General features: G+C 51.7%; 1 protein-coding gene across 2 annotated transcripts in view; it reads left to right on the top strand.

Annotated features, from left to right (window-relative positions):
• The window catches only part of PINX1 (PIN2 (TERF1) interacting telomerase inhibitor 1), a 1,062,731-nt gene that overhangs the window by 69,354 nt on the left and 977,575 nt on the right, over positions 1-15,802 (top strand). For both annotated transcript variants that reach the window (XM_069605727.1, XM_069605725.1), the window contains one exon: positions 3,016-3,108. In XM_069605727.1, coding sequence (XP_069461828.1) covers positions 3,016-3,108 — 93 coding nt within the window. The remainder of the gene's footprint in view (positions 1-3,015; positions 3,109-15,802) is intronic.

Genomic DNA, 15,802 nt, shown 5'->3' with positions numbered 1-15,802 from the left:
GCTGAAAGAGAGAGAAGGGGATGATCTCAGTATCCCTATTTCCCCAGACATATTTACAATGTTATTTGTATTTATTGAGGATACATGCGTTTCAACTAGAAACCTATACCAAAACCATTAACAAAACCGTTAACATTCAGCGGGGCAACCCTCATTAGGGTGCCACATATTGTTGAAGCCTGATGGATGATGGCGGATGACGGTGTTACAGCGACCAGGAATAGGGCAAAACGCGTAAGACAGAACTGGTTAAGAACAGGGTAGAATGTGCAATTATGGTAGAGAGCAGAGGGGAGGAATGATGTGGTTGTAGGTGTAGGTTGAAGAGGTGGAGTGACTTGAATGAATAGATATTGGTAGTAGAATTTTTTTTTTTATGTTGGTAACAAGTGCCATTGCAGCGGGAGAAGAAGGGAAGTTCGAGGAAGCACTGGGCAGATGGGGGACAGATGAGGGAGCATGGGGGGAATTGTAGTGTGAGATAGTGTCTGCTTGAAAGGGGGACCACATCTTGCTCTTAATGGGCCATATTCTCTTTTTCTGCCGGATGGGCCGGACTGTCTAGTTTCCTATCCCCTTTCAATGTCTGCCCTTAACTGAACTCTGACTGATGACTTCCCACCATGTACAAATTCAGTGAGAACAAGATCTTCATCACCACTTTAGTGTCTGTACCCACCTCTCCCGCTAGTCCGCGGAGATCTCTCTCTCTCTTGTGGCCAGGGCACGGCCATCGCCTTTGGCTCCAGACACTGGGGGTGGACCAGTGCGGGAGGATCACGTGGGTGAGGGAGGTGAGGCAGCCTATGGTGAGATGCAGTATTGCCTCCTTTTTTGTTAATCTACCCCATCCTATTTTTTTTAAGATGCTCTGAGGTCACAACTGTACATGACCACTAACAACCCCCCCCACCCCCCGCCCCACCACCCTCCTTGTAACATTGGGCAGAGGAACGGGTGACTGGGAGTAACGAGACTAACTCTCTCTCATACATCGTACTAGACGTGTACCGTTAATCGGGTCAAGCGCATAATCGGGCAAGTGTGGTACACCTGATACCAATTGGCTCTCCTCACATGGATAAAAGGCAACAGCTAAAGACACACTCTGAGCAAGGCGGAACTCGAGTATGAGAAGAACTTCCAGAATTAAGGCAAACCTGCTGGAGCGATGGACCAAGGGGCGAGAGCTGCGGGTACAAAGCCCCTAGAGTTCCCTACTGGAGGTCGTTGCCTCTGACAGGCCACAAAAGATGCATGGAGAAGGCCAGATCTCGTAAGTAAAGACTGCATTGGGTTTCAAGGATGGCAGAGACCCTCCCAGGTGAACGGCAGACTTGGGGAGGCAAGAACAAGCCTGTGTTTCTAACCTTGACTCGTGAATTAGAAATCGCAAAACCCAGAAAAAGATGCAAACAGCCAGTGAGTTTGCAAGCGACCTGAGAGACCGGTGTGTGCTAAAGTAAACCATAGAAACCGTATATTGCGAGTGAAGGCTGGACGCGTGTGGCTGAGACTCAAAGAAAGGCAGACCTGTGAGCGAACTCTGTAAAGTACAGCTGCAAAATCAGTGATAGTAAGTAACTGAGTGGTCCGGTGAAAGGAAGCAGCCCACTCGAAAGTCTCTGTGAACGGTACTTTGTTTAAAGCGGAAAAAATGAAATAAAGAAGATTGATTCCTAGAGAAGGAAAGAGTGAAAGTTAAGCTGTGAACTTTGAGTCGAAGTATCCCTGCAGTGGTCTGTAAAGAAAGCCACGCACATTCGAAAGTCTTCGACATCCGAAAGTGGTCCGAGCTCGACTGAGGGAGACTCAAAGTATAATAAGCTTGGGGAAGAGAGCCCCCTTGCAAGTTTTGTGTTGAACCTTATCGTGACAGGTCTGAGCCCGATAGAGAGGGACCTATGAGAACTGTGTGGTGAAAGGTCTTAGCCTGACAAGGTGGGCGATCTTTGTGAACATTTTGGTTGAAACCTTATTTTTGAAGTCCGAGAAAGAGACTTTAACGTGAAAGGCCAGGCGGGCCTAGATCCACGGTTTTGAACTGTGTATTGTGTTGGAAACCGAGCCAGAGTGTGTAATCCTGCCTACAGGGGCCGCCTTACTCTGTGAGACCGAACATGGGGAGGAGAACTGGTTCACCCACATATCATTTGAACACTGATTTTTCCTTTTGTATACATTTCTCCTTTTTCCACTTTTTGTACAAGCGATATGGCAGCATTGGTTTTGTTAGCATAGGTAATTTTGATTTGACAGACTCCAATAGAACTTTATTTATTTTTTGATGTTTGAGACTACTCCCATCTTAGTTATAGGGCAAAGAAAGAGTTTTTCCAGCCCCAACAATTTCAATAAAGGTTTTACCCATTGTGTCAGTGTCATACTTGTGATACCATGCCTTCCCTACAGACACAACACAGAAAAGAATCGCACAAACAAACCTGAATTACTGGAGATGGGGCAGACTGCTAGATTTCATTCCCCCTGCTAGGACAATCTCCCGTACAAACTCTGAGACACACCACCTTGACTTCCCACCACTGTTGAAGATTCAGTGATGAGATGAGTATTTTAGTGCCACAAGATCATGTAAATGGCATATTAGCGCATTGCAAACCTCATGTAACATAACTGTACACCAAAGAACAAGAACAAAAATAAGACCACACATCTTCACCATATCAGCACATGCTTGTGATGCCATTGTATTTGTCTTGGGAACCATTGGACAAGAAATGAAAAGCATTCAGCATATAATTGGAGCCCTTTTCCGTGCATTCTGTTGTAGGGAATGCTTGCATTACCTATTGGGGCATTTAGAATATAAACAACTTATTTTGTCTTTTGTATGCATGTGTGGTATTGTTAGGTGTTTATCTGGTGCAGCATTGCACAGTGCTCGTGGATTTATTGAGTGATGTCAATGACTTCTGTCCTATGTTCATGAAATGATTTTGATGACTTTGCTGGTCTCGGGGTTACAGTTCTAAACGTGCTTTTCCTGTCTTACAGGGCCTTGGGGCAAAGGAACAAGGATCCACAGAAAATATTAAAGTGCAACTTAAAAATGACACTCTTGGCCTCGGGGCATCGGTAAATCATGAGGTAAGAAATACTCTAAAAACATCAGTCTCTTATCGTCTCACTTTGTATGAATTAAGATCTAATTTATAGTACGAAAGACTTTGTAAAAAATAAAGAAATCGTATATATCTTTCTTCTAGGAAAATTGATGGAGATCTGCTGTTTTCCCCACTCTTAGCAAACTAAACCGGTGTAAGAAATGAACAAGTTGGCTGTTAAGTAATCACCTAAATTAGGGTTTTGTGTTGGCTCCAACACCATTTAATACATTCCTGCACAATTTGTCATCTTGCTTTTCAAAGGCCATGTTGGAGTCTCTCATTCTGAAACTGTGACAATTGAGAAGCATCACGCTTCAATCTGCCTACATCGTGAGGATTATCTGACAGAAAGATAGAAGGATTTTGGGACAAAGGGTACACAAGGGGAGTTGAGAGGCTCTGGGAGATGTGGGCTAATTTGGGGGATGTTTAACCTCAAAAACCATAAAATGTAAAAGCAACGTTTGAAGGCTGGATAATTATTGTAATCTCCATGTACATGTGGTTACTACACATGATGGAACAATCAAAGAACACAGTCACAGCGTGGAGAGGGCAACAGGAAACTATGATAGGGGTGAGGACCCAAGCTGGTGGAGGGAAGCGGGTGGGGGGGAGGCATCCGGTGTCTCGACAAGATCGGACATGTAAGAGCGGAACCTGAGCCAAATATTTCTAGGCCTGGAGTGGGTGGGTTGCATATGGGACCAGGCTTCCTCAGAATCCGAGGCCCACGTGACCGCTCTCAGCCATTGGGCATGTGTGGGAGGTGAGGGGCGAAGCCAGCAGAGCAGGATGGAGCGCACCGCGAGAAGCAGGCAGAGGCCAGCTAGTTTCTTGGAATCACGGGAGAGGCCTGGGAGGTCGTGAAAGAGGCATACCACCGGGGAGGGAGCAATGGGATGGTCAATCACAGCGGATACTGTCGAGCAAACAGCCTCCCAAAACTGTGAGAGGCGGGGGCAGGACCAAATCTTGTGGATATAGTCGGCATCATCCTGGCCGCATCTGGGGCAGCTGGCAGGGTGATCACCGGACATTCAATGTAGTCTGATCGGGGTGTGGTGAAACCTATGTAGTACTTTGAACTGAATGAGTTTAAACCGGGAGTTGAAGGAAACTCAATGTGTGCGTTCGCATAGGTGTGCCCAGCGCTCAACCGACATCTCAACACCGAGGTCTGCCTCCCAAGCACGTTTCAGTTTAGCGAAGTCTGGGACAGATCTGGATTGTAGCACAGTATATAACCTAGAGATCTTACCCCTCGTGGGGCCGGGGAAGTAGAGCTCCTCAATGGCTGGGTCATCTGGTGGCAATGCAGGGAACGCTTGGTAATTACGCTTAAGGGTCCTACGAAGGGATGTATATTGGAGCCATACACTCTGGTCGCTTCGCAAGGGGAGATCGGGCCATTCAACGAATATACCCTGGTCAAACACGTCTCGTAGCAGCTCGTAGCCCGCGTCCGCCCAGCGGCGAACCGTACCCGTGGGACCCCCGGGAGAAAATTCCAAAGAGGGAGGTTACCGTGGAAGGCGTAGGCAGTTCCAGTCAGCTTCCACATTTTCGCTAATGCGATGGCTGTGCAGGCGACCGGACTCTGTGAGTCCTGTACCAAGGGAGCAGGTTGTAACACCAAGGAGCGGATGTCCCGGTCAAAAACCGCAAGCTTCTCAAGTCGGACATGCGGGGGGGGGATCCGTAGTATTAAACCAGTGACCAGTATATTGGATTTGGGACACCAGCCAGTATTTAAGAAACTCAGGGGCACCGAAGCTCCCGTTAGACATGGGAGTGGAAAGGGTATCGATTTTAAGGCGAACCGCACCCGAGTGCCAAAGAAAGGAATTCACAGTGCGGGTCAAGTCACGAAAGAAGCCCACCCCTGGCCACAAGGGTACGTTAGTGAACCTGTAAAGCAACTGGGGCAACACCACCATCTTCAACAGACCTATCCTGCCTGCCAAAGAAATAGGGAGTTTATCCCAGACCTGGATCTTAGCTGTCAAGTGTGTGAGATACTTCTGATAGTTTTCCTGGAAGGTCAGCGCCCGCTGGCGCGTTACCTCTATCCCCAAGTAGGTAAATGTGGATTGGGCCCATGTGAAACTGAGGGTGTCGGGGGGGCGGGGGGGGTGGGGAGAGGGAGAGGGAGAGTGAGAGTGCATTCCGTGAGTGGGAAAAGAATGGATTTCGAACAATTCACTTTATGGCCTGAAATTCGACCAAACCGAATGATGTCCTCTAGTATTGGGGGTAAGTTGATGGAGGGAGAGCGCACAAACAACAACGCGTCATCCGCATATAGGGACACTATGTCCGTCTGTCCCGCAGAGCGGAGGCCCCTACGAGCGTGGAATTGACAGAGCATGTCGGCAAAAGGCTCAATTGCTATAGCGAAAACCAAGGGAGAGAAGGGGCACCCCTGTCTCGTCCCCCTGGTGAACTTAAAAAGGGGGGAGCAACGGTCGCCGGTGCGGACCCTGGCAACAGGAGCGGAGTAAAGCAGTCTGACCCAGGAGAGAAAGGAGGGGCCGAATTTACAACCATCGAGGACCCGCCACAGATACCCCCATGAAACCGAGTCAAACGCCTTTTGCATGTCAAGGGGGACAGCCACTGCGTGCGTCTCGGGACTGATTCTGTTGATGATGTTAAATAGACGCCTCAGGTTCAGGGAGGTAGAGCGACCCGGGATGAAACCAGCCTGGTCCGGGTGGATGATAGATGGCAGGAAGGGAGCCAACCGGAGAGCCAGAGCCTTGCCGTATATCTTGACATCACAATTTATAAGTGAGAGCGGGCGATACGAACCGCACTGCGAAGGGGGTTTACCAGATTTAAGTAGTACTGTGATTGTAGCCTCACGGAGTGAAGGGGGGAATACTCCGGCCTCTACGGACTCCTCCCAAAGAGTCAGCAAGTGAGGGAGCAGTTGTGACTTGAAATGTTTGTAAAATTCGACTGGGATACCGTCCGAGCCAGGGGCACGACCCGAGGATAGGGAATCAAGAGCGTCCGACAGCTCCTCCCGCGTGAGTGGGGAGTCAAGGGAACCCACGGTCTCCGGAGACAAAGTTGACGGAGGAAGGGCATCGAGAAAGGAGTCGATCTCCGCCACCGACACCTCATCAGTGTTAGAATATAGGGTTTCGTAGAATGTGAAAAATTCCCTGTTGACATCCTGTGAAGAGACAGCCATAGAGCCGTCAGGCCTCTCAATACCAAGGATGTGTGGGGACCCCGTCTCGTGCCGGATCAACCGAGCCAGAAATCGGCCGGGGCGCTCACCCTCCCCATACTTCCTCGCCATGCCAGGGCTATCCAAGAACCTTTGCTCACGGTCCGCAAGGGAACGGAACTTGTCCAATTCCATCCCGATGTCAGCCAGGTTGCCCGGGGTAGAATGAAGTGAGCATGTAGCTTCTAGGGATGATAGTCTAGATTCGCTGGTGGCAAGATCTCTCCGGATCGACTTAAGGACCCCATTCTCCTTGGACAAAGCAATCCCTCTAATATAAACCTTGAAGGACTCCCATAGAGTGGCCTGAGACGTTGCTGAGCCCGTGTTGGTCTCGAAGAACTCCTCGATCGACAGCTCGAGCTCGGAACAGAACTCCGGGTCCAGTAAGGAAAGGGGTTTTAATTTCCAGTTTCGGGTTCGGCCGGGGTCAAGACCCCAGTCGACGGTAACTGACAGAGTGGTCAGACAGGGTTCTGGGAAGGATCATTAACTGTGTTACATTCCTAATCAATTAGTTGGAGATCACCCATCTGTCGATGCGGGAATAGGAATCATGAACAGAGGAGTAGAAAGAGTAGATGCGAGAATCCGGGTAGAAGAATCTCCATGCATCCACCAGACGGGGTAGGGAAGACAGTGCAGCTTAGGCTGCCCTGGAGAGGTGACGGGGCTTGGAGCCGGATCTATCGAGAGCTACATCGAAGATCGTGTTGAAGTCACCACCCCAAAGGATAGGAACAAGGGGGAAGCCATCGAGGAGGGAGGTGACCTGCACATAAAATTCCGGGTCATCTAGGTTAGGGCCATAGATGTTCAGAAGAACCACTTCCTTGTGGTGTAGCATGGCATGGAGCAGCACATATCTGCCTTAGGGGTCGATTATCGAGGAAATAAGGGTGAAATGGAGACTCTTGTGGATGAGGGTCATGACTCCCCGGCTTTGAGTGGAGAAGTCGGTGAAAAACCTATGGGGGCCCCAGGTCTTGGCGAAACGCATGCATTGTTCGGAGCGGGCATGAGTCTCTTGTAAAAAGAGAATCTTGGATCCATGGCGCTCGGCCTGCAACTGGAGCTGCCTCATCTTTTTATAATTACCCAGCCCCCGTACGTTCCAGCTCATAAAGGTCAGGGCACTCTCAATCACAGTGTGGTGGTGTTTGGAATGAAAAGAATGTCAATGACCAAAGGGACAGATTTGCGGTCCTACGGCAACAGTTCCTGAGTGCCACAGCACAGTCCGCCTTCGCTGCCAGCGCTAACTTTTCAATAACAAAACCCCAAACATGTCCAACCCCCACCCACACCCCCCCCCAAACAGAGGGATGACAAGCCCAACCCCTCTCAGACGAAACCAAACCAAAGGCATCAGCGCCTGGGGGCCTGTAGGCCTGACTGGCCGTGTCGCTCCGGGCTGCAGCAGATCCAGTAGAACAAAAGATGCCCACAATAGAAGTCGCATGTAGCTTGGGCAAAGTACTTGCACATGGTGATCCGGGAGGACTCTGTAAGTTGAACTGAACAAGCAGATTACGGGATGGAGGATCAGCGTGGCCCCGATGCGGGAAGGCGGAAGGGCCCGGGCGCTCCCCGCCAGGAACCTAGGATAACTGCTGAATTGTGGTCAGAGGAGAGAGATCAGCCAGGGAAGTGTTCGTCGATGAATTTGGAGGCCTCCTCTGGAATCGTAAAGAAGAACACCTGGTTGGCGTGTTCTATGCGGAGCTTGCCAGGATAGAGCATAGCATATTTGATTGAGTGGTCTCGCAGCCTACGTTTCACCGCTTGGAAAATCTTGCGTTCCCGTTGGACGGCTGTTGAAAAGTCCGGGTAAAGGTGAATCCTTGCGCCGCCCAGTAGTAGCTCGCCCTTGAGCCTTGCGGACCTGAGGAGGGCGTCACGGTCGCGGTAGTTCAGCACTCGAGCTATGATGGGCCGAGGTGGAGCGCCGGGCCTAGGTTTAGCCACCAGAGCACGGTGTGCCCGCTCAATTACAAAGTGTGGGGAAAGCTCGTCGAGGAGCGACAGCAGTGTGCGCTGAACAAAGTCTTCCATTGGCTCGTGGACTTCATCCTCGGGAACCCCGATAATGCAGAGATTGTTATGCCTCGAGCGGGATTCCAAATCCTCGTTTTTCTTTTCCACCTCGAGGACTCGGTTGGAGAGAGCGGCAACCTCAGAACGCAGGGCACCCAGCGCATCCTCAGCGGAGCCGACCCGCGTCTCAGCCTCCGACACCCGGCTGTCAGTCCTCTCAATGTGGGCCTTAATAGAAGATATAGTGCCGTTCATGTCGTCTTATTTTGAGTGAAGTGTGGTAAAGCCCTCCCGAATAAAGTCCATCATATTTTGGGATTCCGGGGCTGCGTCGGACGAGGCAGTAGGGGCCTGCTCGGCAGCCTCCTCCGGCGATCTCACCATAGCCTTTGCGAACATGTTGATGGAGCTCTGTTTCCTTGTGCCCCCCTTGGTCATCCTGGCAGTATCGGAGGTCGAGGGAAGGGGAGGGGGAGATATGAGAGCTTGATATTAGCGCAAGGCCCACTCCCCAGATCACAAGGTCCGATGCATGTACAGAGTCAGTGCAGGCGTGGGGCAACTGTTGGGCTCACCGATATCCCGAGTAGTGAGGAGGTGAAGAAGCTGTGACCCCTCAGGGACTGACGAGCAGGCGTCGCTGAAATTGGTGGCGAGGGGAGTCAGCAGGAGGGGGGCTGGTGGGCCGCCCGTGCAAGGCCAAGTGTAACCAGGCGATGGAAGTCCCAGCGGTAGGTGCGGTTCTCCAGTTGAGCCCGTGGGGGCATTAGTGTAGGCCAGGAGGTGCGTGGTGCCAGATCTCAGCAGCACCGGGATGCAGGCAGCAACAGGGGATGTATCGTGGTCCGGCGGGTCTCGGTGTTCAGGACCCCCCAACCGGCCACAGATGGGGGCAGCGATGTCAAGTAGGCAGGCGGGACCCAGGCAGGCGTGGGGGGGTCAGCCCCGCATCAGGCCCAGCGGCGGCGCCGGCCCGTGTGCAGGGAGATCACTCCCGAGACAGGAGAGAGAGTGAGTCTCCGGTCTGCGGAAGGTGACCTCAGGGGCCACAGTAGCCAGGCACACCCCACACCCCCTACCTTGCTGCACTCCAGTGCCGTTGTCCATGTGGAGGAGCGGCGGGGGGTAGGGGGGAGGGAAAGCGGGAGCCAGGTCCGCCTCGGGATACGGCTCAGGGGCAGGAAGCCAGCCGGAGCTGGGGGTCCGCCGGGAGAGGTGGAGGGGCCGGCAGCCACCGACGACCCGGGACGTGAAGAGATGCGGAGAAGCCCAGCCAGCTGCGATGGTCCGATGCGCTCCGCCGGGCAGGCGCCCCTCCCCCAAGGCGGCCCGCAGCGCCGCGGTCTCAGGTGGGCGAGCCGGAGCCGCAGGGCGGGGAGAGCAGGAGGCCACAGCTGCAGTCAGGGGGAGGAGGCGCAGCCCCGTCCTCGGGGCGCGCAGAAGCTCCAAACTTCGTACGCCCACAGCCGGAAGGCTCACGGAGGATTGTAGGTAGCCCTGCAGGGTTACATGCAGCGTCGGGCGGTGTAAATGAGGATCAATTGCTCTGCCAGTCCGGAGCGTAACGATTAAGCGGCCATCTTGTTTCAGCGCAACAGCGCCCCCCCCTGAACATATTATTCTGCCACAAACAGCAACATGCAAAGGTATGTGGAGACACTCAGATTGGGCAGCATCATGATAGCACATGGATGTCCACCTGCCTGGGAGTTTAGCACAAAAGGGCACTTAACAATTCACTCATGGGTTCGGTAATGACTCCTTGTGAGCCATCAAAAATCCATTTTTAATGTGGGTAAATGGAGTGGGCATATAACTATTGATTTGGATTTCAAGGCACTTTCCTAGTGCTGCGTTCTTGGTGATTGACTGGGAACCATACATCCAATAAGTCGCTAGCTCCAGACTTTGCTATAAAAGGCTGTGTTCCTGTAGCAGTGACACAAGCCCAGAGGTAAGGAATTTGCATATCCATCCGTAAATCCCCCCCACTCTAACCCTTTTTCATGCACTGTCGTATGTCACCAGGCCAGCATACTATGCTGGCCTTGACAAGAGGGGATGGGAACCTCTCTCAGCTGGGGGTGGGAGGCCTACCAAGGGGCAATCAAGAGCCAGTCCTTCCCCCTTTAGAGGACCATGGCAGTTGACCAAGTCCTAGTTGCTATTCGCCCTGCTCTTGTGCACGCATGCTGTTAAGCAGTCCACATTTGTCTCACACCATGCCTCCTTCATAAAATGCTTGCAGACTCGTTCTGGCTTTTCTAGTCCGCGAAAAGGCCATCAAGTAAAGGTCCTCCGCAACAGGGAGCATCTCCACCACATGTGTTTTGCTTTCCAGAAAGTGTCACGATTCCACCATGGGCGCTGGGCAGTCAGGCCAGGGCAAGGGGTGTTTCCCCTCATGATAGAGTAGGGAGGTGGTGGACAGGTTTGGTAGCTGGCTGGCGCAAGCGTGCAGGAGGCAGTAAGGCCTCAATCTGCACCAAGGTGCTCGCCAAGGAAGAGACCAGTGTGGAACCCAGGAACACGCCGGGCATGTGCGAAGAAGTACACGTCCCTGGCAGTCTAGTGCTGACAGGGCGTGTCCCAAAGGCATAAAACCACACCCAGGACCGCACCCGGTGCTTAGCGTTTCTTCTGCTCTCAGCAAGGGCATTGTCTCGGTTACCGCTCCTGTTCTTTTTGCACGTGCAAAGGACTTCCATGTGAGTGGGATGTATTGGGCACTCGCCTGAAGCAAGGATCTGCGTGCCTTCGTAGTCGCTGCATCTGTCATCCCCAAACCTCACCTGGACTCCAGCAAGTACTGTTGCGCATCCTGAACACTGGATCCTCACCGCCTCAGTTTTGCTTTCACCGGATATTGGCCGAATTCTGCCGTGCCAGCTGCTTCCAAGGGCCTGGAATTAAAGAGACAGTGTGAGAGTTCACATTCCGTTTACGATTGTTTCCCGACCCCGGTACATAGCTTACTAACCTTCACTCTGTGACTGGCGCCACGCCCGCGGCTCTCCACTCCTGTGTCGGCAGTCAGTTGTTCTGCTCCTGAGAGGAAAAGACAAAAGACTTTTACAAGATTACCCAGCTACAGTACAGAAAGAAGTTTCACCTCGACAAGTTGGAAACCGAGACTTACTTGTTCACTTGTTGTATTCTGTGTGTTGCATCCGGTCTGGACCACGCATCTTCAGTGAAGTAACTGGAGTCTGATACGTACCTGAAGACCACAACCTTCATCACAATGAATACGGTGAGCAGCGCTCGCTACGCGCCAGCCAACCTAAGCGCTAGAAGGGTTGGAAGTAGGGGTGGGAAGGAGCAGAGAAGGGCCAGCACTTACCTGGTACATAGCTTTAGGTCATCCGGACCCCCATAACGCCACTTTCCAGAAGTCTCAAAACCACCCAAGTGCCTCCCAACCTCACGGTTCCCTGGAGTTTAATCCCCAGTCGGCCATTGGGGGAAGGAGTGTCTGGGGCAATCCTCAGGGCGAAGGCATCCAGTGAAGGGGGGGGCAACGCTCCGTAACAGACCGGACCAGGCACTCCTGCAGGGCACCGGAGGTAAGCGTGACAAAGTGCACATATAAATCTTATTTTTCTCACCAATATACTGAATGAAAAACCTGGAACGCAGGGCGGCAATGATTCACACATTCACACGCTCAGCTAAATGATAAACCGGTTCTTATGCGGCCCTTTATTCATCAAAAGCATACATAATGCAACAAGAATGAGAAGTGAATAAATGAATAAAAGAAGTCTAAAGAAAATAAATCACTGTTCACACAGCTTTAAGGAATGCCCTGATCTCGCCAGGATTCACTGAAAAGCCCCGAAAACAGTTGGGCAGAGAGACTTCCGCAGCGACCGGGCATAGAGCTAGGCATCCCCCTCCAAGTGAAACTTTCTGCCTACCGTTCTAGTGCCCCGTGTTTTGAGCCTTCCGCAAACTCGTGGTGGCACCTTCTAGGATCTTCTGGCCTGAGTCTCTACTCTTGGTAGCTCTCGTGTGCCCCTGGCCGGAGTGACCCACTATTACCTCAAGGAGCAGGACTCTTCCTTTTCTCAAGGAAGCAGCAAAAACAACTCTATAACTCATCCTCAGCTTTGACAATGTCCATGGGAACATTATCGGGTACCAGCCGGCACCTGCTTATCCCAGCCTCTTTGGATGCTTATCCTGTGTCCATGGATGAGCTATGCAAACTAACATATGCAACGAATAACGTTGAAAACGTGTTTTCCAATAAAATAGTACTGACAAGCTGAAAATATGTTTCTGATGCTTGTGAATCTGCTTAGAATCACATGTTGCGCATATAGTTAGACATCTAGTGGAAATCTCAGAGTATTGCATCGTTCTTTCAAAGATCGAAAGCGGACGTCGACCTGGGCTTGACTGTAACACTATCCCTAACATGACGTGTTGTGTACCCAAAATCCCTCACGCGTCGAGGTCCCTCAGATTGTTTTTTTCCACCAACCTAGTTGGTCGCCTATCCGGACTTCGCAAGAATATATATTGCATGCTTTGTCTCCACCACCTACGGTTGTCTAGACTCCCGACTAATCTTCTCGACGACTGCCTCATGGGATTCCTGCCAGCGAAGACATCCACAACGGCTCAGCGACTTTCTACCTCGTGGCCTCAGCCCTCCGGGCAGGCCCTTACAGTAGGAAGAGAGAGGCCCTGGGTTTATTCTTCTTTAAGAATGTATTTCCTTTTCCCTTCTTTCTCTTTTTGGTCTGGCTGCCATCACCATTTGCTTTGGAGAGGACGCCCTTTAAATTTTGCCCGCCGTGTAACGGCAAGTTTCCTTGGAAGGACACCCATTGCTGTTGCAATCGGTGTCTTCCTCGGGACCACGGCGAGTGCTCATACAAGTCCTGTAAGCTCTTTCGAATGAAAATGTTGAAAGACAGGCGGACTAAACGGTGGGCGGCCTACGCTATGCAGGCTGAAAGCCATTTCCCTGTTGGCGCTGTCGCTTTGCACGAGAAATCCTTCGGCAGCCATGACTCCGGATTGGAAGCCATCAACCTTTTGGCAGAACCTTAAGGCTCCCAAATGCCCATCTGTGGCCCCAACAGACAGGCCACCGGGTCTGTTATGGGGAGATCCCACCCCGGCGACAAGGGCACTGACGCCTCACAAATACCTGAACACACAACCCTAGGGCCTCCTCAATGGAGTCGTTGCAGCGCACAATGCCAACAGGGCCGCCGCAAACTTCGATGGCACCTTCCGAACCTCACGGTTCAGCGTCGTCCATGCAATAGTCTTCGCGGCATGTGACTGGGTATCCCTCTGGAAAGGGTGTTCACCTAAAAAAAACATACAGTCGCCGACACACTGTCCAAGGGCGCACAAGCACCTAAGACCTCGGAGTCACTAACCGCGACGGGGTCAGTCAGGCATGTCGTGACCTTCGATTCAACCACCAGAAATCTGTGAAAGCCTCTTGGCGATCATTTCGGCAGACACTGCGCACAAGGGCACCCCTCTCGTCGAGAAGTATTCTGAAGCCCCCCAGCCTCTCTAAGGCCTTATTAGGCAATTCACCCACTGCTGGGCAATTTTCCACCTCCGGACCCTTCTGCATCTTCCCTATAAACTAGGGAGAGATTTGAACAATATATGGACAAAATGGGCCAATTTATTGACTTTTCTGACTGGTACATCACCCCCAAAAGACCCAGGGAAGAGGACGCCTGCCCCATTCCTTATAAACTGCAGAAATGTCCCATCTCTGCACAGGGACACCAGGAGGATATCTTGGGTGTCTCAAAGGAACCAACACAGGAGGACATTAATCCCTTTGCTCAGGACACAGCTGCTCAGGAGCCAGACTGGGATCAAGATCAGTCAGGGGATCAGGGCCGTTGACTATCACCAACACATGCCCCTGACCCGGACATCATTTGTCTAAATCCCCATTCTGCGCCTTCAGAGTGGGAGTTGTCACCTGTAGATGACCTGATGTTATTGAATGCTATTTTAAAAAGAGCAGCCTATCATTTCCAGATCGTAACACATGATGCAGCTCAAGAGACTGATTCTGTTGATATCCTTAAGGAGAAGCCTCCGACTAGCCAAGCCAACCCCTTACTCAACTCTATAAAGAGGTGGCTAGCCCCTTCCTTGCTGTCACCGTCTCACATGGGCGGTCAACGGGTTTATGTGATTGTCAAAATTATTCTGCCCATCACCTTCCAACCCACTATACATAAGGGGTCATGCTACACCGGGCCTTGTGGTGGTTACTACCACTCGGAAAAGGGTGGGGTGGTTACAATGTCCTTGGCGGAAGCCCCTCCAGATAAAGATTGTAAGAAACATTATGCCCTGGGTAAACGCGTCACAGCCTCTGCGGCCTACTCTACTAGGATCGCAAACAGTACAACTCTCCTGGCAAGCCACAGGAATGTCCAATGGGGCCCAGTCCAGGATGGCCTTCAAGATGTCCCAGAGCCCACCCGATCACGCCTGCTGGCGGTCGTGGCTGAGGGCAGACTGGCTACCCACAACATATTGAAAAATGCTCTGGACTCTGCTGGACGTACTCTAGCCCAGGGGACTTTACTTAAGAGACACACCTGGTTAAAGAACTCTGGCTTTAAACCCTTATCTCAGGCCTCTTATCAAGAAACCAGTTGAGGACTCCAACCTTTTTGGGAAAACTGTTGATGACGCCCTGGAGACTGATAAAAAGGAGCACAAAACACTAAAATCGCTCAGCCAGATCATGACCAAGCCCTTCCACCAGTGTGCAGGCTCTAACTCCCGCTGTTCCTTTCATGGACAATCTTTTTCCCGCTCTCCCCATGGACAATATGGCTCAGGGAGAACCCCCTGGTCCTCCGGCCAAGGCTCTTCTGGTAACTGCCAATACCAACAAAAAGGTTCTCGTAGAGGCAGGAACTCTACTCCCACAGGCTCCCCGGCCTCCACCTCAAAGTGACTCGCTGATTCGGGTCTCCTCACACGCCTCCCCGGTTGGGGGTCGTTTGTCATTCATGCCTGAGAGGGGATCACATCAGACCAGTGGGAGTTAAAGACTGTTACCCACGGCTACTGCATCAAGTTTCACCGACCACCTCGATACCACCCACCGAAGAGCAGACGCCATTCACCAGAACACCTGTGCATCCTGCTGGAAGAGGTTCAAATCCTTCTTGAAAAGGGCGCCATAGAAGTCATCCCCATTCACCAGGTAAACAGGGGTATTTATTCAGTGTATTTACTTGTACCCGAAAAGGATCTCACCATGCGCCCTGTGTTAGACTTGCGCCCAGCAAACAAGTATGTCAAATCTCAAAAATTCAGGATGACAACACTGCAGGAGTTAATCCCACTGCTGCTGCAGGGGGATTACATGGCCACATTGGAC

The sequence above is a fragment of the Ambystoma mexicanum genome, chromosome 4p (genome assembly GCF_040938575.1).
Source record: "Ambystoma mexicanum isolate Mex_15411 chromosome 4p, UKY_AmexF1_1, whole genome shotgun sequence".
Lineage (NCBI taxonomy): Eukaryota > Metazoa > Chordata > Amphibia > Caudata > Ambystomatidae > Ambystoma > Ambystoma mexicanum.
Note: the sequence above shows the minus strand (reverse complement) of the source record. Positions and strands in the feature narration are given on the sequence as shown.